General features: G+C 39.4%; 1 protein-coding gene across 2 annotated transcripts in view; it reads right to left on the bottom strand.

Moving 5' to 3' along the window:
- Window positions 1–27,180, bottom strand: part of LOC135697550 (uncharacterized) — a 335,633-nt gene that overhangs the window by 18,405 nt on the left and 290,048 nt on the right. Inside the window, exon 3 of one of the 2 annotated variants that reach the window (XM_065217305.1) lies at window positions 23,803–23,865. The exons of the other annotated variant lie outside the window; for it this stretch is intronic. Within the exon in view, the coding sequence (XP_065073377.1) occupies window positions 23,803–23,865 (63 nt within the window). The remainder of the gene's footprint in view (window positions 1–23,802; window positions 23,866–27,180) is intronic. 2 annotated transcript variants of the gene reach the window in all.

Genomic DNA, 27,180 nt, shown 5'->3' with positions numbered 1-27,180 from the left:
GTGATGGAGAACGTTTAATTTGTTAGTGTTTAAGTTTGCTGTTGTATACTGCCGTTCTACGCATATCTGTCCCATGTTCTAAAAGTAACATCAGAGAAAATCACGAATAATGTTTCGAATCATTTCTGCTCATTGGAAGAAAAATAAGTTAAAAATAAGTTAGTGTATTGTTCACATTTCAACAGAATCAGTTTGTTTTAGATAAAACTACAGAAATTACCTTCAATGAAATTAGTGAAGCCTATTTTTATACGAAAACAATTCAGGGGGACTTTTATGCCGAGAAATTTGCTATGAAGTAGGAAATTCTACGCATTTCATTCCCACTAAGAACTATTACCTTCCGTGTTGCTTTGATGGCCACGTTGCGTTTGACGTTTTTACTCTTGTGGTTGTGTTTACATGAGCGTTTTGAAAGTGCATCATTAACTGAAACCAACAATAAGTGAGTGGACATTGCTGAAATCGTCATTTGCTACATCTATAAAGCCTATAAGTATGGGTATATTGAGAAACAAATGATGAATGCTCTGTGTAGAACACAATAAGATTGTCGATCGTAGACTTTGATGATTTCAAGAAAGACTTTGGAAAAGTTAACATACACAGTAATGATTTCATTATATCAAACCAAATGCATCCACGGCAATATATTGAACACATTCTAACCACTAAATTTACGCAAGGACGATACGACAACGGATATTCTGAATCAGTCAACAGGAACCTTATTTTAACTACAAAATATGGTAGCAGCTATCAACTAGATGAGTGGACACATCAAGTGACAGAAAGTGCCATAATTGTTAACTGCGTTGTTTCGTTTTTTTTTAAGACAATAATACGTACTTTTTTAATAATGCCAATATTGGAAGATGTGTATACATCGTTGGTACATACAATTGAATTTAAATCATGTTATTTTGTCTTTGGTTTATTTCAAGATCGTTGCACTGCTTCTTGTAAATTGATTATTATTACTCTAATAATCCACAGTTTGAAATGTGACTATTATCTGGTGTTTCTCTTAATATTTTTCATCATAAAATAAACCTTCTTTTTCCCTAATTGACTCATTGAGTTCCTTTTAATCGTATAAATCCTGTTTCAATCATTCGTGCACTGAAATCGATCCGTTAATAAAAGATTCAGTAAAAAATTCTTTGTGGGACAGTTATGCGTAGAATTTCAAATAAATAAAATGTTTTTCTATTTTCAATTGAAAGTTTACCTAAAAAGTACTGTTTTATGAACAAAAGTGAAAAACTTCCAAAAGTAACATGGGACAGATATGCGTAGAACGGCAGTATAGTAAATGTAGGAAATGTGATTAATTTAAATAAATGTTGTTTTTGAAAACTGTGTTTTACCCAACTTGCGAGTGTTCATTTAGTGGCAGAAGGCAGAATGAACTTACCGGCATCAGCACCAGGGCCCAACAAAGTCACTTTCAACCAAAAATCGTCAAACGACGACGAAGTTGTCAACCTTCACTATCAATTGAAACTCATTCTGTCTTCTCTTCGAGCAGATCCACTTCAACATCAACAGAACCCCTTTTGATCAGTTTTCATGCTGTTTGCGTGGCTTAACTGGTGTTCATTTCGTCTTTCATTGTCAAATGAACTTACTTTCGCATTGAAGCAAAGCTGTTCGATCCTAATACGCGCAGTTTTTTTTTCAGATTTTTGTTGATTATTCACTCGGTTCATTTATGCATAGATCTGTACTCGTGGATGTCAAATATATCATTATCGGGTTGTTTGTTAACCCATTAAAATGGGTATTTTGGAATCGTGATGACGTCAAAAGCTGGAAATCAATTTTTTTTCCCTTGATTTGTTTTTCGTTGATCTTGTTTTCCGTGCTGATCAGCTTCCATACCTAGACCCTACCTTTCGACCCATCAACTCATGAATCGGGAACCAACGGCTTTACTTCCCTTCCGAAGGAAGGCGTGATCAGAGATGTTATGCCTCAGAACATCCCAGCGGCGCCTACTGGGATTGAACCCATGCCTGCTGGGGTGAGAGGGAAACACGCTTACCACTACATCACCGGCGCCGTTAGTAGAAATCGATTATCGACGCCATTTTGAAATGAATGTTGGCTGCATCCGTTTTCAAGAAAATTGAGAAATACTGATACTGACACCGACCCATAATTATGGGTATTTTGGAATTGGCGTGACGTCTTAAGATCGAAAACCGATATCCGATGCCATTTTTAAATCTAACATGGTGGCTTCCAATTTAAGAAAAAGTTAGAATTTTTATTAAATACACTTCAAACAGTACTTGTTCGCTAACTGGGCATTCTTTAACTGGGCTGCAGTAGCCCAGTTAAAAAGTAGTTATGCGTCAAAAATAGACGTCACATTTAGTTTGACATTTCGTTGACAAAATTGATGAGGGGCATTCGAATGGAATATCAAGTGTTAAGGAAATTCCTTGTAGAGTACACAAATGGCCGCCACGTAGGCTATACATGCGTTTGCTCTTCGAAATCTTAAGTACACAAATCTTGGAAATTGATGCCCCTTTCACCTGAAATTGCTACTTCATGTATGCTGCAGTACAGCAAACGCGGAGTAACAGTTTCATTGTAGTACGTGTCGTTGAAGCTGAAGTGTGTGCACTTAAAGTTTCGAAGTGGCCTTAATATAAAAAATAAAAATTATATTAATTTCACACTGTAATCAGGACATGAAAGCGCTTTTATCGAAAGCGTTAAACCTTTCTAAACTCGAGAGTGCTGTAAAAATAACAATAACAAAGTTTACACTGTTTCAATTCAATGCACATTCATTTTTTTTAACGCCGATCAGACAATCCATTGAAGTTCCCCTCAATGTTTTTTAAAAAAGTTTGACAAGCCAGCCCAGTTAGCGAGTGGAATTCGCTACCTGAACTGTGCTTTTAGCCCAGTTAGTAAACAAGTACAGTTTTGATATTTTTGGAATCGCGATGACGTCCGATTTCTGAAAAAGTGGGAAATACTGTCAAATACCCATCAAGATGGGTATTTTTTAAATCGGGGTGACGTCTAGAGGCCGAAAACCCGATACACGCCATGAACTGAACGAACGCCTGAACGAACGCCTGAACGAACGAAACAGGCGATAGTCAAGTCATGTTTGACAGAAGGAATCCCAAGTAAAGCCTGGTACGCAGCTGAAAAGAAAACGGAAAAGTAATTTTTGAGGATTTTTCCCAAAAGAAAATTTGACAGCTATAGTCTGCTAAGTTTTGAGATTATAGGGAGATGTCGTCAAATTGTAAAATCAACACTTATTAGTGTTTATGTTGTTTAAATGCATCCAAAACATCAGTTTTGCAACAAACGCCAACATTTTTTTATTAATTACTTTTTTTTTTTTAATTACTTTATTTGTACAGGCTCAATCGAATAAACTTTACAGAGCCGAGTTATCATTTTTGTTATACATTATTGATTTCTTATATTTAAAGTTAAAGGAGCTGGACCGGATACTCGCGGTTGTCTCGAGGTTAGTGGGGATTCACAATTTTTTTTTTGGATGGGAAAAGGGAGAGGGAGGTTTGAAATGTGGTTTACGATACAAATAATAAAACATGAACTAATTTCTATGCATCTTGAAAACAAACATAAAAAAAAACCCACACATACAAAACACAAACTAAACACAAGGTTAATCAAACTTACAATCTATGGTTAATATTCTTCAAGAAAACATATATGAGTTGCATAAACTCCAGATCGCGTCTAGCCAAAATATCCCGAACTGGAACATTAGGTTGTCTACCTCGAGCCCGAAGGGAATCGTACAACTCGGATCTGACTCCACGGTGCTCAGCACATGACCAAATAATGTGATCTGCGTCCTGGTAACCTTGTCCACATTCACAGAGATTACTGTCCCCCAGCTCAACACGGAACAAGTGAGCGTTTAACGAGTAGTGATTGGACATGAGGCGAGACATCATACGAATGAAGTCTCGACCCACATCCAACCCCTTGAACCAAGGACACTTCGACACCTTAGCGATGATTGAATATAACCATCGTCCCAAGCTCCTTTCACTCCATTTATTTTGCCAGCTGACGAGTGACTGTTGACGATAAATGAAGAAAAATTCATCGTAAGCGATTTGTCGATCGTAAATATCGCCTTCCATAGCGCCCACCTTAGCAAGTGAGTCAGCCATCTCATTGCCCGGAATCGAGCAATGAGATGGGACCCATGCAAAGGTGATGACAAAAGATCTTAAAGATAAAGCACTTAAAAGCTCTCGTATTTTCATGAGAAAATAAACGCCAACATTACCTAACGGAATAATTGATCAGACCATTACTCCGCAAGGAAAGTGAAATTGCATTCAGAATGCGCCACCTTCATGTCGATCACGATACTAATGTAATCGACCTTTCCTTAACCGATTTCTTTTGAACTGCGTACTGGGTCAAGAAATGCTGAGGAAAAGTAATTTCTTTTGCATTCCGTGTCCTATCCGGTAGCACATAAAAACGTCATTACTTTTCAGCTGCGTACCAGGCTTAACCAAAAGCTCCGCATTCACGATAAAACTCACTCCCAAGTTCCATCAAGTTCGAATAAAATTCCGACGGAACTTTTAAGTTCCGATGGAACTTTTAAGTTCCATAAAGTTCAAATAAAGTTCCTGCAGCTGAACTTCTTAGCAACTTTAAAGTATCTTAAAAGTTCCCTGACGAACTTCTTAGCAACTTGAAGTTTTCTAAAAAGGTCCTTCATAGCTCACATGAAGCAATCTCCACAAGTCTTAGGAACAATATTCCAGTGCAACAATATTCCATCCAAACATTAAAAAAAACTAAAGAGCAATTTCATGGATTCGAACCCCTGTATTCGGCACGCGATCTACGAGCGCTAACCACTGTGCCACAAGAGTGTTGGAATACAATGCGGGCAAACACCTATTTAAAATTCATCAAGGTATTGTGATTCGTATACAAGTCAGCTAGCTGGCACTGAAAACTCTAAAAGTAGGCGGGACAACAGTTCACTTTAATATATCTCAGATGACGTGGTGGTTCGTGCCTGGACTCGCATGCTGAAGGACTAGGTATAATTAACTTATTTTCTAAACGTTCCGTTTAAGTTCCACCAGAAGCTGCTTAGAATGCACTTCAATTATGGTACTGGAACTTTCAAGTTCTTACAACGACTTAAAAATGAGGCTGCTTAGAATTCTATATTCCACCTTCAACCAAGCTGCTTAAGCCACAAATAGCCTTCTATCAGAACTTTTGGTCACTTGGGATTCATCGTGACTCCATAGCAAGCAACACAATGACTTACACGAAAATGATGTTGCTTGACATGAAGCGATTCTGCGGAGAGTTCATTTTCTTTTCTTTGTTTGGAAAATGTAGAACCCTGGTTTTCGGGAAACCGAGTGTGCTGATTCCCCCACAACCTCACTCTTCTCGAAAACACCACCAGTTGCACCCGGTCCACAAGCAGCGTTGGAGTCGGCACGGATACTCCACTGCCCAATATATCGAAGACGGTAAGCCAATTACCCAACAATTACCTTCAATTAAATTTTTACAAATAAGAGAAATATTAACAGAGAAATTTGGTGCTTTTTCCAAAGTATTATGAGACGGAATTACTCAGCTAAACATTTCGAAAAAGTTATGGTTTGATTTTAACAGACTTCAAACCTACATGGAATTCAAAAGTTTTCCCCACCATCAGCCGGTAGCAGAGGCTAGAGGACCGGAACGAAATTGAGAACGTCCTGATCGTCGCTAGACGAGGGGAGACGCTAAGAAGGCCGGGTAATCATATTCATAAACAGTCCAAAATCCCCCTGGAGAATAAGCCAACCACATCAATGGCAGGAAACTTTCTTTGGGTGGCTGCCGGCCTTGTTGGCTTTTCGTAGAAATACCGAAAAGTTTGTCCCTTCCCATGTGGTGGGTATGCCTTACTTTTTTTCTTCTCTCGTTTCGGCTGTTTTTGTGTAGTCACCGTTAGCACTTTCCGTTGCTGGAAACGAGGGTCGGTGCAGGGTTGTCAACGCTCCTACACGAGCGAGGCGATAGTATCACGCCTTCAGTTTTTGCACATCGGTCGACTAGGTAGGCTCTCATCCTAATTAGGATGATTCACACTCTAGCTGAACTCTGTCGTACGTAGGCTGCTTTGGACTTTTTTTTTTTCGACCCAGGGTTAACCACATCAACTCTTCTTTGGGCTCGGGTGTTGCCATGGGATCATCGCCTTGCTTGACAAGGAGGGAGAGGGGGGTAGACTTTTATCACTTGATTCGCTACCGTTGACGTCGGGAAAGCGTGGTGACATTTGAGATGTAATGTTCCTCCCGATTCCATGTACGTTCTGTTGCCATGGTTACTTTTGATCATTTTATCGGAAGACACACAGTAACGTTGAAGAATTTCGCTAGAATTCATCAAACTGTTGCTTAATTTAAGGTGAGGTATTCCAGACGAACATAATCACAAAAGTATTTTTAATGGCTTCATCAAGATTAAAACAATATCATGACACTGGTGTCTGAAATGAGTACAGTCATCAGTGACAAGCAAAAAAAAAAAGTTGGCTTAGGACAGTGATGCCACATGTGCACAATAATACAGATATATTTTGATACATAAATCTGTATATACAGATTTTAGATTTTTGAAAAATATACAGATTGTACAGCTTTTTCAAATAATGTGATTTTTTTTTTTTTTGTATATTAATTTATTTGATAAGGCTCAACCGAATTAACTTAACAGAGCCGAGGATTCATGGTCACTATACAATAAATCTTAAAGCTATAGTCAAAAGGTACAACACAATAAACACTTTATCTTCCGCTATCCAAAAAGCCTCCTCCATCAGAACTGGAGCCGCTTCCAGTAGTTTCATTGTATGGCAAATTGTTGTACGCCAACGAGGGTCAGAGCGCGTCCATTGCAGCAATGGACGCAAAACGTGGTCAGCACTCACACAATCATCACGAAACGGTTGCTTTCCAAAGTCGACGACGCATCGACCGAAAGAACTGCTGATGAAGAACAATGAGGAGGACCACACAATGGTTGCTGCCGAGTAAACAGACGATCGCGTAGCACACATCGAGAGTGGCCTGCTTTTGTCGACAGCCGAGTGATCACTGGTAATGTGAATTTATTTTATGTTATTTCTATATTTATTGATTCCGATTAATAAATAACATTTCTTCCTTTTGAGCATCTTGAATTCAATGTTTGTACATCAAACCCAAATAGTTTTTTAACTAAATAAAATATTATTATATTATCTTCGAATGGGCTTGGAACCTTTTGCATGGCCTTCTAATGGCCAAATGCTCTCATTTCTCGTTGGAAAGGATATTATTTTTGTTTAATTAACCATGTCACATGGTGACCGATACGATGGTTGATTACAGTTTATGACTCGAAGGGTCAAGTGGATATGTTGATGTTTGAATAGCGTCATATTAGGAAAACAATTATGATGTCTGCAATTCGACTTAACTTCCAATGAACTTTTTGTGTTAATCCTTAATGCAAATTTCCGGAGATGGATAAAAACCAATATCCAGATAAAGATTTTCGTTACCCCAGGCAAAAAATAAACAATTTCTTCGGAATTCTGATTGTTACTTCATTAAGGAAATTTTCATGCGGAAGCAGAATTGTCTATCACTACCAAACTCATACTGAACGATGTATGAAGTCAATGGAGATATACGTAAATCCGCACTGACACCGTAATACAGGTATACCTCGATATATCGTTACTGTCACTTTTGACTTCCATCGTCGATTTCCAGTAAATCATCATTGAACAAGCAAAGTAATATCATCATCGAACAGATGAGATAATCCCCCATTTATTGGTAAAATTAATTTGAATAATTCAATTGTGGTATGGAGGTATTGATGGTGGAAGTCAAAAGTGACAGTTACGTTATATCGAGGCATACCTGTAATGAAATTATACAGATTTTTGTCAGCCAGTTACAGATTCAAAAGATGTTTTGAGATAAAAGTACAGATGGAAACTCGATTAAACGTGGCATCACTGGATAAGAATAATAGTAACAAAATGAAGTTAAAGCTGAATAATGCACACGGGCACCCAAAAGTGGCGAACATCCCTCTTGGAGTATCATCTCTCTTACAATGTTACCCAAAACACTCCTACTCATATTCAAAAGAGCAAAAACCCTTCCATCGCAGCAACACGGAAAACCAGCCAAGGCACCCCAGTGTTCCATCCCCGAAATCCAACATTTTAGTGACGAAGAAATTAACTACTTTGTCCCACCCGGAGGGCACATCCAACCACGCCGTCACGCCATTTTGGTACTCCGTTTTTCTGACAACTTCAACCAATCCAACCCTCAGCAGCGCAGACTGACAAACCAAAACTTTATCACCTCATCAGCTGGTTTTTGCCTGTCTAGAGGGCAAAACCAACACTTTTCCCAACGACGTCATCGTTCAGGCGGATGGAGCACATATTTTTGTCCTTTCTGTTAACAAACGGCCCCTCCGGTCCCGGTTGGGGTTTACCCTTGTCACTTGGGCCTGGTGCGAAATTTTCGACTGTTGATTTTTTTTAGTTCAAGGTGAGGGAACTTTGTTCATGCCACGAGGAGATGGGAAAATGAGACGTTAAAATTTAATTACGTGTCCTTTCCGTTCCGATGCTGGTGGGCTTGGAATTCCAATTTTTCTGGAAGCTGGAGGGAAGAATTGATTTCCTTTGTTTGACATACTCGTTTGTGTGATGGTGGAACTTTTTTGTTGGTTTTGTTTTGCAGTTTAGTTCTGAAAGCTCTACCCTTATGGAAAATTAGTCTGTAGTCGAAATGATCAATTGAACTGCGGAAAATTATCCCACACTTAAGGCATGTGAAGATTCATACAATACCGTAAATGCACAGACAATTTTTTTACTCTTTTAATTTGGCTTGAAATGGTTCTCCTTTTACTACTAACTCTTCATTCTTTATAAATCACTTCTCTCTCTCATTGTATACGTATTTTCTAAATCTCTAACTCTAACGGCCCACCCACATTAGATCCGTTTGCGTTGCGTTGACGTAAATTTGACAGTTAGACAATAGATTTAGTCCGGATCTAATGTTCGTGGGTCTTAACTTCTATTCACTACACGGTACCCGCAAATGCAATATTAAGCTACGCTGCGGCAATTGCGCTCAAGACCATGCCACCTCAGAATGTGCTACGGATGAAGCTGAGGCGTCCAAATGCGCCAACTGTGATGGTGCTTACCAAGGATCCGACAAGCAGTGCCCTAAACGCAAGGATTTCAAGCGCATCCGAAAACAGGCGTCCACCAACACTCTTCATGGACAAACGTTTTCACGGGTGCAATCCGCCCCTCCCTTCTCAAGAAATGTCTGGATCTTCTGCTGGACAAAACTCTCCATCCCCCCTGGATTCAGGAGACAACCAACAGCTCGAACAAATAATCCCGATCTGTTATCAACGGATGAACTGATGGCGATTTTCATCAACATGACCGATGCTCTACGTAAGTGCCGCAATAATCTCGAACAGATCCAAGTGCTCGGTAAGTTCATCATCCAGTATGGTGTCTAAACCGCTAACCATCGCTACCTGGAACGCTTGCTCTGTAAGAGCTAAGCATATTGAGCTTGCCGACTTCCTCCGCAAGCATAGCATCGACGTGGGTCTTCTAACCGTCACCTAAAGTCCGGTGACAGCTTCTGGTTGCCTGACCACAACATTATCCGGCTTGATCGCACGGGGGGTGTAGCGGTCATCGTCAGAAAGGGAATCAATTCCTGTACTCTGCCCCATATCCGCACCTCTATCATTGAGGCCGTTAGTGTGGAGGTGGAGTCACCGACTGGAAACGTCCGGTTTATCGCTGTTTACTGCCCACGTCAGTGTACCGCAAGCAACGGACTAGGAATCCAATTCAAGAACGACCTGACCGCCATCACCTGTTTTAGCCCCCGATTCATCGTTGCGGGCGACCTGAATGCCCGCCATGAAGCTTGGTGGAACTATCAGCGGAACCGGAACGGATGTCTATTGTTCGACCACGCACAACATGGATGGTACACTGTGCAATTTCCGGACGAACCAGCTTTCATCTCTCCAGCGGGAAATACCTCCACCCAGGACTTTTTCCTGTCAAACATCGGACTATCCAAACCAGAGGCGCACAACGATCTCAGCTCCGACCACCAACCGGTGGTAACTGAAGTCGGTGTCAACGTGGTTCCTGCTAGAAGCTGCCTGTGTAAATACTACCACCATGTCAACTGGGTGCAGTACGGACGAATGGTGGAGAGCAACATCGATGAAAATCCACCGCTCGACACCGTAGATGACATCGACCGGGCGTTGGAAGGACTCCAACAGGCCATATCTATGGCTGACGAGGCATACGTTCGACAAGTTCCTGTGAGGGGTAAGTTTGTTGCTGTTGATTCAAACACCCAATTACTGATTCGGTTGAGAAATGTGCGTAGACGCCAGTTTCAGAGGACTGGAGATCTGGGCAAAACACGTGAAATGGTCGATCTGCCTGTTCAGAATGGACTCACTCCGAAATGAAAGTTTCGAGCGTGTTGTCCAGAATCTGGACGACCGCTCCAGACCTTTCTGGAAGGTAGCCAAGGTCCTGAAAACTCATCCCAAACTCGTTCCACCTCTCAGAGTCGAAAATGATGACAATCGGCTTTTAATCACCCCACAGGAGAAAGCAAATGCGATCGGCGAGCATGTCGCTTCATTGCACTTGCTTGGCTCGAGTATCCAAAGTCCGCTCGAAGATCAGGTTGCGCAATACGTTCAAAACCTAGATGCCTTCCCTTGTGTCGTGCCTCCGGTGGATATGATTACAGCACAACAGATTTGCTCAGCGCTGAAATACACCAAGAACATGACAGGGTATGACAGTATATTCAACTTGATCTTGACAAAAATCAACAAGCAAGCAACTGTAGATGATATCATAACTCACCAGCTGCAATTCTAACCAGTGCTGATAAAAATAGTTTTTTTCTACACTCAACTCAGTGCTTCATTGCGGATTAAGGGGTACTTCAAGTTATTTTTGTAATTTTCAGGTAATTTCTGTCTTATAATTTTTGTATCACGAGACTGAAAGCATCAAAACTACTGTAAATATGCGCCCATCAATATGGGTATTTTTGGAATCGGGTGATATCTAGAGGCCGGAAATTGATGTCGGACGCCATTTTTAAATCAAAGATAGCGGATTCCAGTTTGATAAATAGTTGGAAATACTGTCAAATGACAATGATACACTGAAAATATATATTCGTTAATTTATTCACATTAAGTTCGTAAAAACTGATTTCGTTGATGAAACAAATTTTTCGTTAATTGTGTAAAACATTCGTATACCATGTCACTGGGTTCAATACCAACATTATGCATGATTCGTACAATACAAGAACAGTATTTCGTACGAGCATCAAGCATCATCTACATACACAGCACTTGCAGTGTAATACAAAGCTCAAAGGGGTTTCAAACTGGCAATTTTGTTTGATGGGGTGAGTAATTTACCCAACTTTTTGTGATTCCTGTTGAAACTAATTTTCTCTTCTGTTTCCTCGACGTTGCCTGAAGATCGTTTCCCAGACGAAACAAAACGTTTACGTGATTTCCAACTACTATATGGAGTTCAATTGTCTCTGCGAAGGTGCGATGGATTTTGACGTGAAATGATGGCGCACTTGAAGAAGGTCCGGGCATTCTGAAGGCTACCGGCTACATCATTCTCATAGGATGGGAAACACTATCAAATTCCTGGAACGTGCCATCGGCCAGAAGCAAGGTTTACTCACGCCATCTTTGTTTTGCATTATCTTCCTAGTTGAAAATGAACTCGATCAAAGTGATGAAGATATTCAATAAAGTTTTATTGATTTCCTAAAAAGACAATTTTATTTACCTACAAATGTTTCGTGTGCCTTCGTATTCTATTTTGCACATTGTATATGTTTTGTTATGGGCCTACGAATGTTTCGTACTATTTGAAATCCATGCGCTTTTACACACAAATAATTCGTATATGTTTTATGAAACATTCGTAACGAATGAGATAACGCTTCGTAAAATACACGAATGTTACGAATCAAACTATTTTGTAAATTTAAACGAAACAAGCTTCGTAAAAAGTACGAATCTATTTCGTTGCAGATAACAACGAATGTATATATGAAACAAACGAACGATTTCGTTATATAAACTAAATTTAATTCTCAGTGTAAAGTCAGAAAACGACATTTGGCGTCATTTTTAAATCCAAAATGGCGGCCTTCGATTTAAGAAAAAATGGGAAATATTGTCAAATACCCATCAATAGGGCATTACATAATATTTGAACAGGCCCTACAGACACCTAAAATTGTTATGAAAGTGTGAGTGCTGCGCACTATTAATCCGAACTTGATACTTTGCGTTCAATTTGATAGTTATCCAATGGGTTATGTGGAACATGTATCGAGGTTGTATCGATGCCATATTTGGTGGTCATCGATTTTTAAGAACCTGCCAAATGTCCTGCAATATGAATTTGTTTGAAACGGGGACGACACGCATAGGCGGAAAATCAATGTCCGACACCATTATGTAATCCAAGATGGCGGCCATTGGGTTAAGAAGGAGTCAAACACTCTACAATATGGGACTGATACAAAATTTGAAATGTTCGCTCCACAGTGCTCAAACGGTTCCAATTTGGGTCCTGATTATCCTCCCAAAATTTGAACTCCATAAATTGGGGAACCATAATTTCGGTTTATATCTATCTCAAAATTCACCAGTTCACTCTACTTTAGAAAATGATAGCTGAGCTTGATGAAATTTTTTGAAGATCACTTTTCGATCAAATGTAAGGTACAACAATTATTAATGATTCAAGTCACTGATGTCTTATGATTATGCTCAATAAACTGTTCAGCAGGCAACATTAGTGTTAATGGTGCGTAGAATAGAAAACAAAAATCATGGCTACTATGTCATGCTGCAGAATACAGTGTTGCCCACAAAACAGTTGCTTAAACTTGCCATAAGATTATCAATGTCTTAAACAATAAATAACAATTTAATTTGACATCTGAAAAACAATTTTCTGCAAAGTTGTAGCTGATAAAAAATCCCATAAAACTAGCAATAGAATTTGTTAACATTACAATATGTAAAAGGGCTAGCAGACAATGAACAAAAAGTTTGGTTTTCCCATAGTAATTTCCATATAAAATTCAAATGTTTTGTGCCAAATCAGTTTCTTATCAAATGAGTTTAAACTTTCGGAGGCTAATCAGAACCCGATTTGAAACCGTATGAACACAGTGAAGCAAAAATTTCAAATTTTGCATCAGTCTAATGGGTATTTTTGGAATGGGGACGACGTGTAGATGCCGAAAATCGATGTCCGATGCCATTTTGGAATCTAACATGGTGGCCATCGGGTTAAGAAAATAGTTCAAATACCCTACAATACGGGTATTTCTGGAATCGGGGTGCCAACTAGAGGCTGGATATCTATGTCCGACGCCATCTTGAAATCCAAGATGGTGGCTTCCGGTTTCAGAAGAAATGTGAAATACCCTGCAATATGGGTATGTTCGGAACATGGACGACATGTAGATGCTGAAAATCAATATCCTACGTCATTTATCAATCCAAGATGTTAGCACTTGGCTTCAGAAAAAGTTCTAAATAGCTTACAATATGGGTATTTTCGAAACGAGGACAATACGTAGATGCCGAAATTCGTAGTCCAACGCTATTTTGGAATCTAGACATATTTGTCTGTATTTCACTTTATTTAGGAAACCGGAAGCCGCCATTTTGGATTTCAAAATGGTGCCGGATATACATTTCCGGCTTCTATACATCACCTCGATTCCAAAAAATACCTATATTGATGGGTATTTGACAGTATTTCACCCTTTTAATAAATCCAGAAGCCACCATCTTGGATTAAAATTTCCAAATTGTATATATTTCAAAAATATTCATATTTATAGGTTTTAGCAGTAGAACCCAATTTTAGTGAGACTGAAACCGCCATCTTGGATTTGAAAGTGACGACGGATATAAATTTCCAGCCTCTAGACATCACCACAATTCCAAAAAATATCCATCTTCTTCATCCTCGCATTTCAAGCTAATTTCGTATGGCTTATTAGCTTATTGCGTGCTCTCAACTAAGTGATCTAGATGCACTTCCACTGTTATTAATTGAGAGCTTTCCTTTTTTTTTCCTTTGGTTTGTTTTTTCCGTCGATCTTGTTTTCCGTGCTGAGCATCAATGCTACCAACGTGCCAGGAAGGCAGCTCCCACACCTGGACCCTACCTATCGACCCAACAACTCATGAACCGGGGACCAACGGCTTTACTTCCCATCCGAAGGAAGGCGTGATCAGAGATGTTATGCCTCAGAACCAGTGCTGCAAAATCTCGACAGTACACGGTGATATTGACAATTCTGGTTTGGTCACTCATTTGAGCTAACAGTCATAGTCAAGGCAAACCATGTCAATTGTCAATGACAATGGTGTCAGTGACGAACATGTGCAGATTTGTTTATTAGCTAAATTTGTTACGAAATTAAATGACTTGAGCAAAACAATCACATGGATCCATTTTAGTGAACAAGTATCTACGTCCTGAGCTACTTGGATAACAATAATGTTACACAGAATGTACTAAATTACACTTTTTGTACCAGGTGAATCTTTGTCATTGACGAAAAAATGAATGAGATTTTGACGAAGGTTTTTTTGAGTATCAAGGCTGTCAGTGACTATGTGACGAACAATTTTGTCAATATCGCGCGAAAGTCTGTCAATGACAATGACAAATCTCAGCGCTGCTCAGAACATCCCGGCGGTGCCGACTGGGATTGAGCCCAGGCCTGTTGGGGTGAAAGGTAATCACGCTTACCACTACACCACCGGCACCGTCATTGAGAGCTTTCCATGCCTGTACCATTTTTACATTGGTATAATTGCGTAGCAAGTACAATCATACTCTATGCCCAGGGAAGTCGAGAAATTTTCTGGGAATCAAACCCAGCCACCTCTAGTTTATTCTTGCTTTGTAGCTTTGCCTTTACCGACTGAGCTAAGGGAGGTCCCGTTGATGGCTAATTTACAGTATTTCCCCCTTTTAATGAAACCAGAAGCCGCCATATTTGATTTCAAAATGGCGGCTAGCAAAAAATTTCGGTATTTGACAATATTTCACACTTTTATGAAGCTGGAAGCAACCATCTTGGATTTAAAAATGTCGTCCAATATCAATTCCGATCTTTAGACATCATCCCGATTCCAAAAATACCCATATACAGCCATTCCATAGCAAAACGATATAGTGGTTCTCAGAATTTCGTAACAATTGGCAGTTTTGATCCTTATCGAAAAATATTAGACCTGCAATGCAATGCATTTTTCTTCGTTTTTGAGTTACGATTTTTTGAAATTATCATGTTTAGAAATTTCGCTCATTACTCCAATACGACTAGATTACCCTGCGTCTCTATTGGTGCATAGCTGACATAGTCACATAATCCATATCAATTTTCTGCTTCTGCTTTTATAGGCTTGTTTATTCAAAGTGAATACTTCACCAAGTAAATAGCTACCTAGACAGAGCACATGCTAAACTCATACGGAAAACTTGGTAGGTAAGGTGTTCGTTCGTAGGTACAATGCATGGTGGTATATTTAAGGATGAACTCAGAAGTGAAAAGCTCTGTTAATCCAAAGATATTCTGTACAACCAGTGTTTTATAAACGATGAATTTTAAGTGTTCTTGTTGTTGTTTGTGGGTTTCAAATGCTTTAAAGAGGAATCTTACCCAAGCTCTTCTAGTTCATGCGGTTAAGAAAAAAGTGAAATTAGATGGCATTTACTTCATATGCAGAAATTGCTACCTCAAACTGTAAAAACCCGCACCCGAAGAGCCCACCGTTGGACCATCCGGAGTTCCTGCTGTCAACAGCCAAGGTGAATATTGTATTTGAAAAATTTATTTACATTGGTAGCCATGAGTCAAACGAGCATGACGTCACATTAGAGCATTCTGAATGTAGTGTAGTCATTACAGTAATGTCAAATAAGTTTTTTAACTTCATTTTCAGAGTCACTAGAAGCACCCAGTTTACAATCGATCAGAAGTACTGACAGTGTGCCTACTACAAACGATGATGAAATCATTCATTCAAGTTTATCCCATTTTCAAGGATCAATATCCAGCAAAAAACATTGCATTCTGGCAGGAACGAGTGACACACATACTGTTTGTGTGTGTGTGTTTACCACCAAAATGTTAAATTAATTTTTAAAACTCTTCAAGATAGAAAGTCACTTTCAGCTGATGTGAAATCAAACCATGGCTTGTTTTTTTTTAAATTCTTTGCACCAACCCCACAGAACAGTGTTGGTTTAAAATGTGTGAACATTGCCCAGGTATACAAAATTTGACTTCAGAAATGGTTACTATCCTGACCGATGGAAATGTGAAATCCTTAAAATTTAAACAATGGTGTCAAGCTGACCGTTGTATCATGGATTTAGTGGAGTTGGAAACTCAAGAGTTTATAGACATGTTTTTTGAAAAGTTATCCGATTAATCACCACATAATTTCATAGCTGAACAATAAGGTAAATACTTGAAATATGTCAAAAGTAACTTGAAAGTAACGGAATGTATGTGATTTTTCTGAAAACTTTTCATTTGTTGTACAAAACGCTGTACAAGGATTTCATTGGGCAAACGCACAGTGCACTATACATCCATTTGCTATTTATAATAGAGATGATCATACCAAAGATTTAATGTTTACTAGTTTCACTGTAATCGCGGAGTTTACCAAGCACAACCATGTTTCAGTTCGATTATTCGTACTTAATTGTATAAATTTCATCAAGAGTAAGCCTTAAGAATATTCACTTTTTCTCAGATGGATCAGGCAGTCAGTACAAAAATAAGATGACAGCTTTAAATTTGTGCCATTTGAAAAAGGATTTTGGTATAGATGCGGAGTGGAACATTTTCGCCACATGCCACGGTAACGGTCCATGTTATGCTTTGGGAGGAGTCTTGAAACGAAATGCGGCTAAAGCAAGTGTTTGCAGGGGCATCTCATTACAACTGCTAAAGAGCTTTATACATGGGCAATTTCTAAAATCGATTCAAAAATGCACTATGGTTTTTTATCAGACGCAGATCATATAGCGATGAAAAGAAAACTTAAAACCCGTTATAATCGTGTCAAACAAATTTCCGGAACACAGTCATATCATAGTTTTAGACCAGAAAATGATAATTATATTATTATGAAACGATTCTCGTTCTCAGAAGAAAAACATTCTGTGAAACTTTGAAAGTATCTTTAAGCATGTTTTAGGTCTACAAAAAAAAATAATAATGAATTTTATTTCAAACCAGCCATGTGCATTAGACTGATGCAAAATTTGACTTTTTCGCTCCACAGTGCTTAAATGGTTTCAAATCGGGTCTTGATTAGCCTCCCAAAGTTACAACTCATTTGGTTAGAAACAGACTTCGCACAAGCCATTTGAAGTTTACATGTAAATTACTATGGGAAATCTCAACTTTTTGTTCAGTGCCTTCTAGTCTTTTTCCATATTAAGCTGCGAAACAGTTTGATAGCTATTCTTATAGAAAATTTTTTCAGCTACACTTTTGCTGAAAATTGTTTCTATGTAAAACGAGACTGGAAAAAGTTATTAATTATTTAAGAGATTGGTAAACTTATGACATGATAGAGCAGCTAGAGCGTAGGCAACACTGTATTTTGCAGTGTGACATAGTAGCCATGATTTTTGTGTCTTATTCAACGCCACAGAAACACCAATGCTGCCTGCTGAGCAGTTGATTCAGCATGATCATAAGACATCAGCGCATTGAACCATTGATATCTTTCGATCTTTGCATTTAATCAAAAAGTTGTCTTTTTTTGAAGCAGACCGATATGGTGAGTTAGTAGATAGATATGAACAAAAATCTTGGTTTTACAATAATAATTCCCATACAAACTTCAAATGGTTTGTGCCATCTCAGTTTCTTACCAAATGGGTTCAAATTTTGAGAGGTTAGTCAGGATCCGATTTGGAATCGTTTAAGTATTGTGGAGCGAATATTTCAAATTTTGCATCACTCTAATGTGCATAGTTGGAAACCATAAGATTGTCTTATCAAAGCATTGATTCTAGTCCAAATATGGACTAGATATGGAGTTCCAAGCAGTCCGTGAAAGATGTACTACCTAAATATATATATATATAAAAATGAATTTCTGTCTGTCTGTCTGACTCTTATAGACTCGGAAACTACTGAACCGATTGGCGTGAAAATTTGTATACAGGGGTTTTTGGGGCCGTGAAAGGTTCTTATGACCCCTCCCCCTTCTGTAAGGGTGGGCTCCCATACAAATGAAACAGAAATTTCTGCATAACTCGAGAACTAATCAAGCAAATGGAACCAAATTAGGCATGTGGGGGCGAGTGTGGGGGTATAAGGAGATAATCATAGGGGGTAGCCCCTTAGATAATAGGGGGGGGGGCTACGTACAATATAGCATGATTTTTTTTAAATCGGCGCATAAACTCAAGCTAATATTGAATCCCGAGCAAGACCGGGCACACTCAGCTAGTTTAATATAAAAATATTCTATTTGAATTCCTATGCTATGAATCACTGTAGTAATTATTATTTACACAGAACGCAAAAGCAATCAATAAATTTGATTCAAGTTTCTATGAATGTCATGGTAGTCTAGGATCAGAAATTGAAATAAGTAAGTAATGTATTCATGTTACATTCGATATGTATTAATGGAGAGGCAGGGTAATCTAGTCGTATTGGAGTAATGAGCGAAATTTCTAAACATGATAATTCCAAAAAATCGTAGCTCAAAACTGAAGAAAAATACATCGCTGATTTTTTTATATGTTGTGTAGAAAAGCCTAAATAAAAAAAATACAAAAACGTGTCACGCCCATTGTCTACAAACCATGAAAACCATAAATAACAAATACACTGGAGTCGCTTTTTACGCGGGTGATAGGTCCCGCGTAAAAAAAAACCGCGTAAATTCCGGAATCCACGAAAAAAATCCGAAATATGCGTTAAAATAAAACCGTGTAAAAAATACCGTGTAAAAAAAAAACCGCGTAAAAAGCGACTCTAGTGTATAACGATAAACCGCGTAAATTCCGAAATCCGCGTAAAAAAAAAAACCGTGTGAATTCCAAAATCCGCGTAAAAAAACCGCGGAAAAAAACCGCATAAAAAACCGTGTAAAAAAAAAACCGCGTAAAAAGCGACTCCAGTGTACAATAAGGACCTCCCTTAGCTCAGTCGGTAAAGGCATAGCTACAAAGCAAGACCATGCTGGAGGTGGCTGGGTTCGATTCCCGGTCCGGTCTAGGAATTTTTCGGGTTGGAAAATTTCTCGACTTCCCTGGGCATAGAGTATGATTGTACTTGCTAGGCAATTATACTAATGTAAAAATGGTACAGGCATGAAAAGCTCTCAATTAATAACTGTGGAAGTGCATCTAGATCACTTAGTTGAGAGCACGCAATAAGCTAATATGCCATACGCAATAAGCTTGAAATGCGAGAAAGAAGAAGAAGAAGAAGTGTACAATAAAAATTCTTCTTAACAAAACTCAAATTTTCAATAAGTTTTATATTTTTTCTGAAAAGTATTTTTAATAACCTTACCTTTGTTACCAGCGTAACATAGGTATTAGAATCGATTTTCATACGTCTTGCCGTCTGCGACCGATAGCCATCCACACAAGCTATCTCACCTGTATAAAACATTCTCAATCGATAGAACTCGGCTCGATCTGGCTAGACAGTTTAATTACGACATCGTAAAATCAAATTGAATATGAAAAATCGACCCAGCAAGATGAAATGATGTGGACGCGTTTCATCTAGGCAAGCTTTTTTCGAGATGGCTCGTCCGATCAATATGATTGATATCTCGTTTGAAAGGCCCAATTGCACCATTGATCGCTATTGATTTTTTCCCCGATCTGACTTCAGGTTTCGAAGATATATAGGGCAGAATGATTTTAGTTAACGATTTTTTTAAAATAAATGGTATACTGTATCAACATGATTTTTTTAACAGTAGAACGATTTTATCAATATCTACTTGTAAAAAAAATTTCAAACTTATCTGACTTCAGGTTCCAGAGATTTACAGTTAAAGATTTTTCGAGATGGCTTATCCAATTAAAATGGTTGATACATGCATATCGGTTAACCCCTGTTTTTTTTTAAGTCAGGGGAATTCTTTAAGTTAAGTTTGGGCGTTAGCATCAGAAGAAGCAATCGTACGCAAAATCGTGGAATTTAGGGGAGAATAGCCCATAATTCACCCCTGGGGTAAAATGGCCCCGTGCAGTTTTTCGTTGCTTTACCATTACTAATTCTGGAAATATCATGTGCCAGAATGTTAATTCAAGCACTGAACTAGCAATGCTGATTGTTAAGTTTACGATTTGACACTCGAAAAGCTATGAAAAACAGTGCAGGGCCATTTTACTCCAGGGGTGCGTTTTGAACCATCCTACCCTACGTATTCCAATAGACCTTTTCGATGCTAAATCGTCTTTCTCTATCTATCACACATGTGTTTTCGACGGTGCGTTTTCCCACTAATGTGTTTCCCTCTTGCTCGCACTCGTTGGATTTAAATGGTACAGTAGTGTGCGCCGATTAGACGTCGAAAAGCTCTACAAGCCCAGTCAGATGTTGTCCCTTCAAATTGGTGCACGACCGATGTGATCAACCCAAATAAAAGCCTCAATAATCTGCTGGAAAATGAGGAAAATTTACGAAAATTTTACGCAGTCTAGTAGTAATACCAATAGACCGAGAAAATCCACTTTTGAGAGTTGTCATTTTCTGGCATTCTGGAAAAGTATGAAGTATTTTTTTTCTGAATTCCTGCACTTTTTGCGATTTATCAGTAAAATAAAATCAAATTTGGGTTGATCTCGTTGGCCGTGTGCAGCGAGTTTTTCCACCTGTTTGCACACAATTTTCAGTAAGATCTACTCATTTCCATTAGAAGTGGGGCTATACAATATAGAGGAAACTAGATTGTTACATCAAAAAGCTCTATACATCGAAAGTGGACGTTACACAAGTCAATATATTCACAAAGAGGATAGTGTAACTGGCGCTTTAACCTTGGTCTATACATCACACTCATTTTTAAAAATCGCTATTGGAACTGCTACATCGTGAAACAAACATGGAAACTCTGACCGATCAGTCCCGTTGGCAATGGTGCCAGATTTTTTCGAATTTTATTCTGTATTCTCGCTGAACATTCGAAAAGGGCCTATTCCTGGCCTCTCTATTTGTTTCACCACGGCACATAACATAATTTCTCGCTAAGCCCACAAGACAGTTCGACAGAAGATGATGTTAGCTTTATAGTCGCTATATTCATAGCCTGGTGGAGGGAATCTCGGGAACCAATTGAGCTGTCAAAGAGCTGTTTGACCAATTGAGCTGTCAAATCACGACCAACAACAGAAAAGAGCACATCAGATATTGCAAACAAAACATTCGGAACCCGTTTTCTCGTTACTTAAGGCACACCTACGCAAACTAACACCATCTTTGGGCTGGGGAAAATCCGATGATGCTGGTAATTTGCGTTCGATTGGTGAGGAAAGAGTAATCCACGTTTTGTTTATACAACTTGATAGTACGTTTTCAATTTTTGGTCTGCAATATATTGAATTTATTCCGCTTTTTGATAGATCGAAATTCTATCCGCCAGACTATAAATATAGCGACTATAGTTAGGTTGCACCTGAATCAACACACTGAATGGGAAATTGATTTGCAGTCGGGTTATTCGCGAAAGAGAAAATCCATGAGAGAATCGGGCTGATTGATTATTTAACTTAATTAGTTCGTCAAATATTATTGCAATATAATAAGATTGTATATAATAAGTTTGTTCTTAAAGTATGTAGAGCACAATAAAACAGATTAAGTATAAAGTCATAAAGCTCTAATTTATGATTTGGACTCCAATTCAAACTAGCAATTACTGTTTTGTATGCAGTAATTGAGCAGTGCAGAAACTGAGACCAATAAAAAGAATCCACTAAGGCCTCGTATATCTATTGATAATATCAAAAACGAGATTATACTGGATAAAAAATGTTCTATTCACCTGCCCGGTGGATCAATATGGGTTTTTTAATCATTCAAATCGGTTTAATGGTTCAACAGTTATGATTTAAAAAAAAAAATCCATTTTTGGAAAAAATAGAAAAAAAAAAATCGATTTTTTTTGACCACCATAACATGGAAATGGTCACTCTAATGAGAAAATAAAAAAAAATACGGTTCTAATACTTTTCGATAAGGAACAAAACTACCAATTGTTATGAAATTCTGAGAACCACTATATCGTTTTGCTATGGAATGGCTGTATATTGACCCATGTAACGAGCAGGCTTGCTGAAACTCCTCAAACTCACTGGAGTTTTTAAAACACTCTTGTCCTGCGAGTTTAGCCAGCCCTCACCTCGAGTGAGTGACGGCAGGAATATGGAAGAAGTAAATAAAAACTTCTCGAGAGAGAGGGAGAGTGAACTTCAGCAAGAGGATGATTTGACGTAAGGTGCGCTTTTCGAGACTCCGAATGACTTTTTTGTTCGACGCAAGAACCTCAGAGTTCACCCAGAGTGAGAGTAACATCGTGTGATAGAAAACATGAACATGAAAGGCAACAAATCTCACTCTCATTTTAATCCCCTTCCCTCACAAGCTCTAAAGCTCAGCGGAATGATTTGGCAGTAGGCATTCTACTCCTCAGAAAAATGCTACGCTCGGCTCATTTCAAACTCGCGAGCGAGGCTCCATCAAGTCTGGTAACGAGCGCTTTAGCGTGTTGTCATTGTAGGGAAAATTGACAAAACGATGTGTGGATGTGTGTAATGGGCGCTTTAGCTCATGTTGAGACTAGTCTCGCAATATACAAGGAAGTTGTAAAAACAATATTAAACATGATGTTTTGTTGCAATGCCACGCGTCATATTGAGAGCGTATGGGAGCGGAAAAATATCATTTGATTGATGATTTTTCCAACACTGCTGGTGTATAAGTTTGAAACGCGTTGCAGAGTTTACAGCTCTGATCACTACGGGCGCGGTGATACCAACCTATCGGTCCCAAGTACATTGATGAACGAACCCCATTCTAGTCGAAATGCTAGCACTACACTATGTTTGTTTTGATTCGCTATGAAAGTTTGACAGATAAAATGAGGGGTTCGTGGATTTTCCTATGTTTCGAGGGGTGCATCGATTAGCTTGGGACCGAAGAGAGCACCGGAGCTGAGCTAAAAACTTGAGCACGTTTCTTCGGGACCTTCTGGTCTTAGAGTTACCTCTATGGTGATACATTGATTCTTGCCACCAGATTGGCTTTTAATCAACTGTTTTCATTTGCCTGAATATCTTGCTTATTCCACGACCAATACTTATTTTTCAGCTCGATTTTTGAATTGCTTAGCAGTGAGCTGAATAATGGTTGTTATTGTCAGCTAGAAATTGTGATAGTACAGTCGTCATTCAGCATGCGCCTGAATTATATGGTCGAGGAGACGTTTCATCAAATGGCAACTGATTTTTGGATAATTCTGCTGACGCGTTGAGCTTTTAAAGCTTCATGCGACATATTACGGAAGTCCTACCTGGAAGTCTAGGTGTTCCGTCTAGAGGTTTTTTGGTTTGTGCATCCCATCCATGGTTATACACTAATAGAGAAATGAGGGGAAGAAGAACACAATGTATGCGTTAATTTACTTCAGCATTTGCAGGGTGGGATAGTTTTATGTTGTCATTCAGGAAATAACGGGGTCTATTCGGTAATGGATTGCAGTTGCTGTTCGAAAGAAGTGCAAGAATATCAGATTAAGGCTATCATAACTCAATGGATGTCTTTTGCATGGCTCTAGAAGTTCCTTGTGGACGATTTTACTCGCCCTTTTTTGAACGAAACTTGCACTGAATTACCATTACAAAATGCTTCAGCGTTTGAAGAAAAAAAAACTGAAAGTTGCAGAATTGGAACACGCAACAGATCTCATGTGGGTGACTTAATGCCATTTTGAAAAACATACTCCCAAAATTGTGCTTTGTCAAAACCGGAAATGGTGCAGCAAAATTTCCTCGGACTTCCGTAATAAGTGATTAGGTATGCAAAGAGCCCCACCCAGTCGCATTTCCTGCGGATTCCATGGATCGTTTCTTCCCGGAAATAAGGCTCGTATATTTTTCTCCATATTCTATCTGTTTGTTTACCATAACTATAATGCTTTCATTCCTGATTGGCTCTGTTATTTTTTTTTCCTTCCGATCGCTGAACAATAATGGCAGAGCCTTCTTTGCAAACGGAAATCTCTTCCTGGGGCGAGGACTGGGCCGGATCAAAAAAAAAAAAAACATGGCAAAATATGAAAAATCCTAATCATCGGGAAAAAATAAACAACTGAAGCAAATAGAGTTGTACGTCGAAGGAGGAAGGTACGTGAATGTGCGCGCCTGATCGGCAATAATAATTTCTTAACGAACGAACGAATGGCGGGGGCGGAGAAAAGGGAAGGGACCGACCACCCAGTTGTCAGTCTGTTATACCGAGCCGAAGGAATATTGCTGATAAGAAAAATAAATATGTATACAAACGAAAACGAACGAACGAACGAACGAACAAACGGTGATTGGAAAAGCATACGACTGGAAGCGAAAAGCTTCCACCACCGGTCGGAACTGCACAGCGGAACCGTCACCGACGTTGTCGTTTTCGGAGCGCCTTCGTAATAAAATAATGGTCCCCGAAATAAGGTGGAAGGATGCTCCATTTGCGACATGTCTGCGCCCGGGAGCGTGTGTTTTCTGTTTGGAAATATGTTTTTCCGAGGGTAAATTAATTCACTTTATTGGAATTGCAAATTGAACCAATTTTGGTAATCTACAGCAGAGCATTCGATTGAACGGCTCCTTTCGGGAGTTTGGGGACGTTTTGAATATCTTGCGTTCAAATGCATCGAGTTGTTCTAATTGCTCGAATTTGGACCGGAGCACTGTGTGGGAAAATCAATTAGAAGTATATCAGTGGAGGAAAAAACGGAAAATTGCACACTCACACGTCCTAATCGCCAACCATCAGTCGACCAAATGTCGTCAACAGCCGTCGGTAATTTTATTAACCAATTGTACGTCCTCCGTTTTGTACAAATCCCAAACGATCCATTCCAACGAACCTCAAATTCGTTAGTCAAGCTTTGCTTCAATCCGACAGAAACAACAACCCAACCGAGCCGGATCCGAAATAATTCCTTTAGTGACTTTTCCCGCTGTCCTTTCACTCACAGGCACGATTTCCGGAGCCCCGGCCGACCGGAATGGGTGTCAGTGTGTGTGTGTGTGTGTACTTGTGGTACAAATTGATGAACAACCCTTGTCCTAAGCTCTCACTCTCGTACAATCCTTTCGGATGTGTAACACACGGGCACGGTCAAACGTATATGTGATTAGACCCTGCCACCGCTCCCCCGGCCAATCCGACGATATTGACCAAACCTGACTACCCGCAACCTAAGCCGATCTCCAAGACGACATCCGTCGGCCTAATCTCCCAGGGAATTCCGACAAAAGGTCTCCATCGTCATACCGCAGAACCTTTCACATATTCCGGGAAAGTCACTGCGCCTGTGTGTATTTGAGCCTTGCCAACATCCTCCGGAAAAGGTATTCCCAAGGCGATATCGTAAGGAGGATTTACTGCCCTTCCTACCTTCCCTTTTCCGCCAATTGTTTTACCCTGTTGAAACAACAGCGCCCACCGCAGCCCTCCCCGATCCCCGGTAAAACTTTCACTCATCGATATGTGGCAATTTTGCGGTCTCCACCCGGTCAAAGGAAAAAAGAACGACACAGACAGAGAATTATCGTAATCCCTCGGAAATGTGTGCCCCTGCAGCAAGGGAAGTGGATACCGGCCACCGGACCACCCATCCATGTCCATGTTTAGTGATGCTAGTGGAGCCGAAAAATAAAATCAATTTATTTCCAAACTCCCGTGGAATAAATCCCGACTCAGTCTCCCGTGCTAGGAATGGCCCAACCGGAAGCGCATTCGGAGAATATAAAACACCTTCAGACTCTGCCTGGTGTTGGTCCTGAAATGGAGCGGATCACCTGTTTCTTTATTCGATTGGGGAAGCGTATTGAATAAAGGTATCGATGGGAATATTTACGTGTGTTTTTGGAAGGGATTTGCGCCCGGACTCCAGGTGGGGTGGGGGGATGTTGGACCAACAAAGCGTCATTCTGAGGCTTACGTAGCCGGGAAGTTAGGTGTCACAATTTAGCCCATTGTTGAACGATTGGCAGAATGGTGCGTGTTGATTGAAGTCAGTGGACGGTTAGACAGATTGTGAAGATAGTGAGCAGTGGGTATGAGTTAAAGAGTATTTCCAGGACAAGTAGTAAGCAATAAATTGAATACTTGGAGATGCTTAACGGCAATATCAGACTTAAAGCGAATATTTTATACGAAAAATGAGGAGATGAAAGTATAGAATTGATAGTTCCGTTATAATATGGAAAGTAGAAAGCGAGCAAAGGACAATTTAAGGAAGGTAAGAATCGAATCAAGCATTCTCTTTACCAAGACTCGTCAAAGGTAATCACTGATCTAGTTGGCAAAGTGTCAAACTAATTACTGAACCTTACGGCATATTCATTTAATTTTGCAGAAAGTACTTAAAATATTTGTCAAATCATAAACGGCCATATTCCATTTTTTCAAATCGCCGAGAATACGGAAAATAGCTGTCAGAACGAAACGAACTGTTGATAAGTGCCTACGCGTGTGTTATATTGTGTGGAAGCTGCTGAAAAACGTTAAAATTGAGAAAGTACATCGTCAGCTGGATGCGGAGGAAGTGTAAAAAGTCGAGTGCTTCAAACCCCGCGTAAGTAATAAATTTATTTTTATTTTCCTTCCAAACTAATTCAAAACCGAAAAACTGTATAGTTTGCTTCTTGTGTAAGCAGTAGGTTCCAGG

The sequence above is a fragment of the Ochlerotatus camptorhynchus genome, unplaced genomic scaffold (assembly GCF_037179485.1).
Source record: "Ochlerotatus camptorhynchus isolate MF236.1 unplaced genomic scaffold, CSIRO-AGI_Acam_v1.1 ptg000073l, whole genome shotgun sequence".
Lineage (NCBI taxonomy): Eukaryota > Metazoa > Arthropoda > Insecta > Diptera > Culicidae > Ochlerotatus > Ochlerotatus camptorhynchus.
The sequence above is the reverse complement of the archived record's forward strand: the minus strand, read 5'-3'. Positions and strand labels throughout refer to the sequence as shown.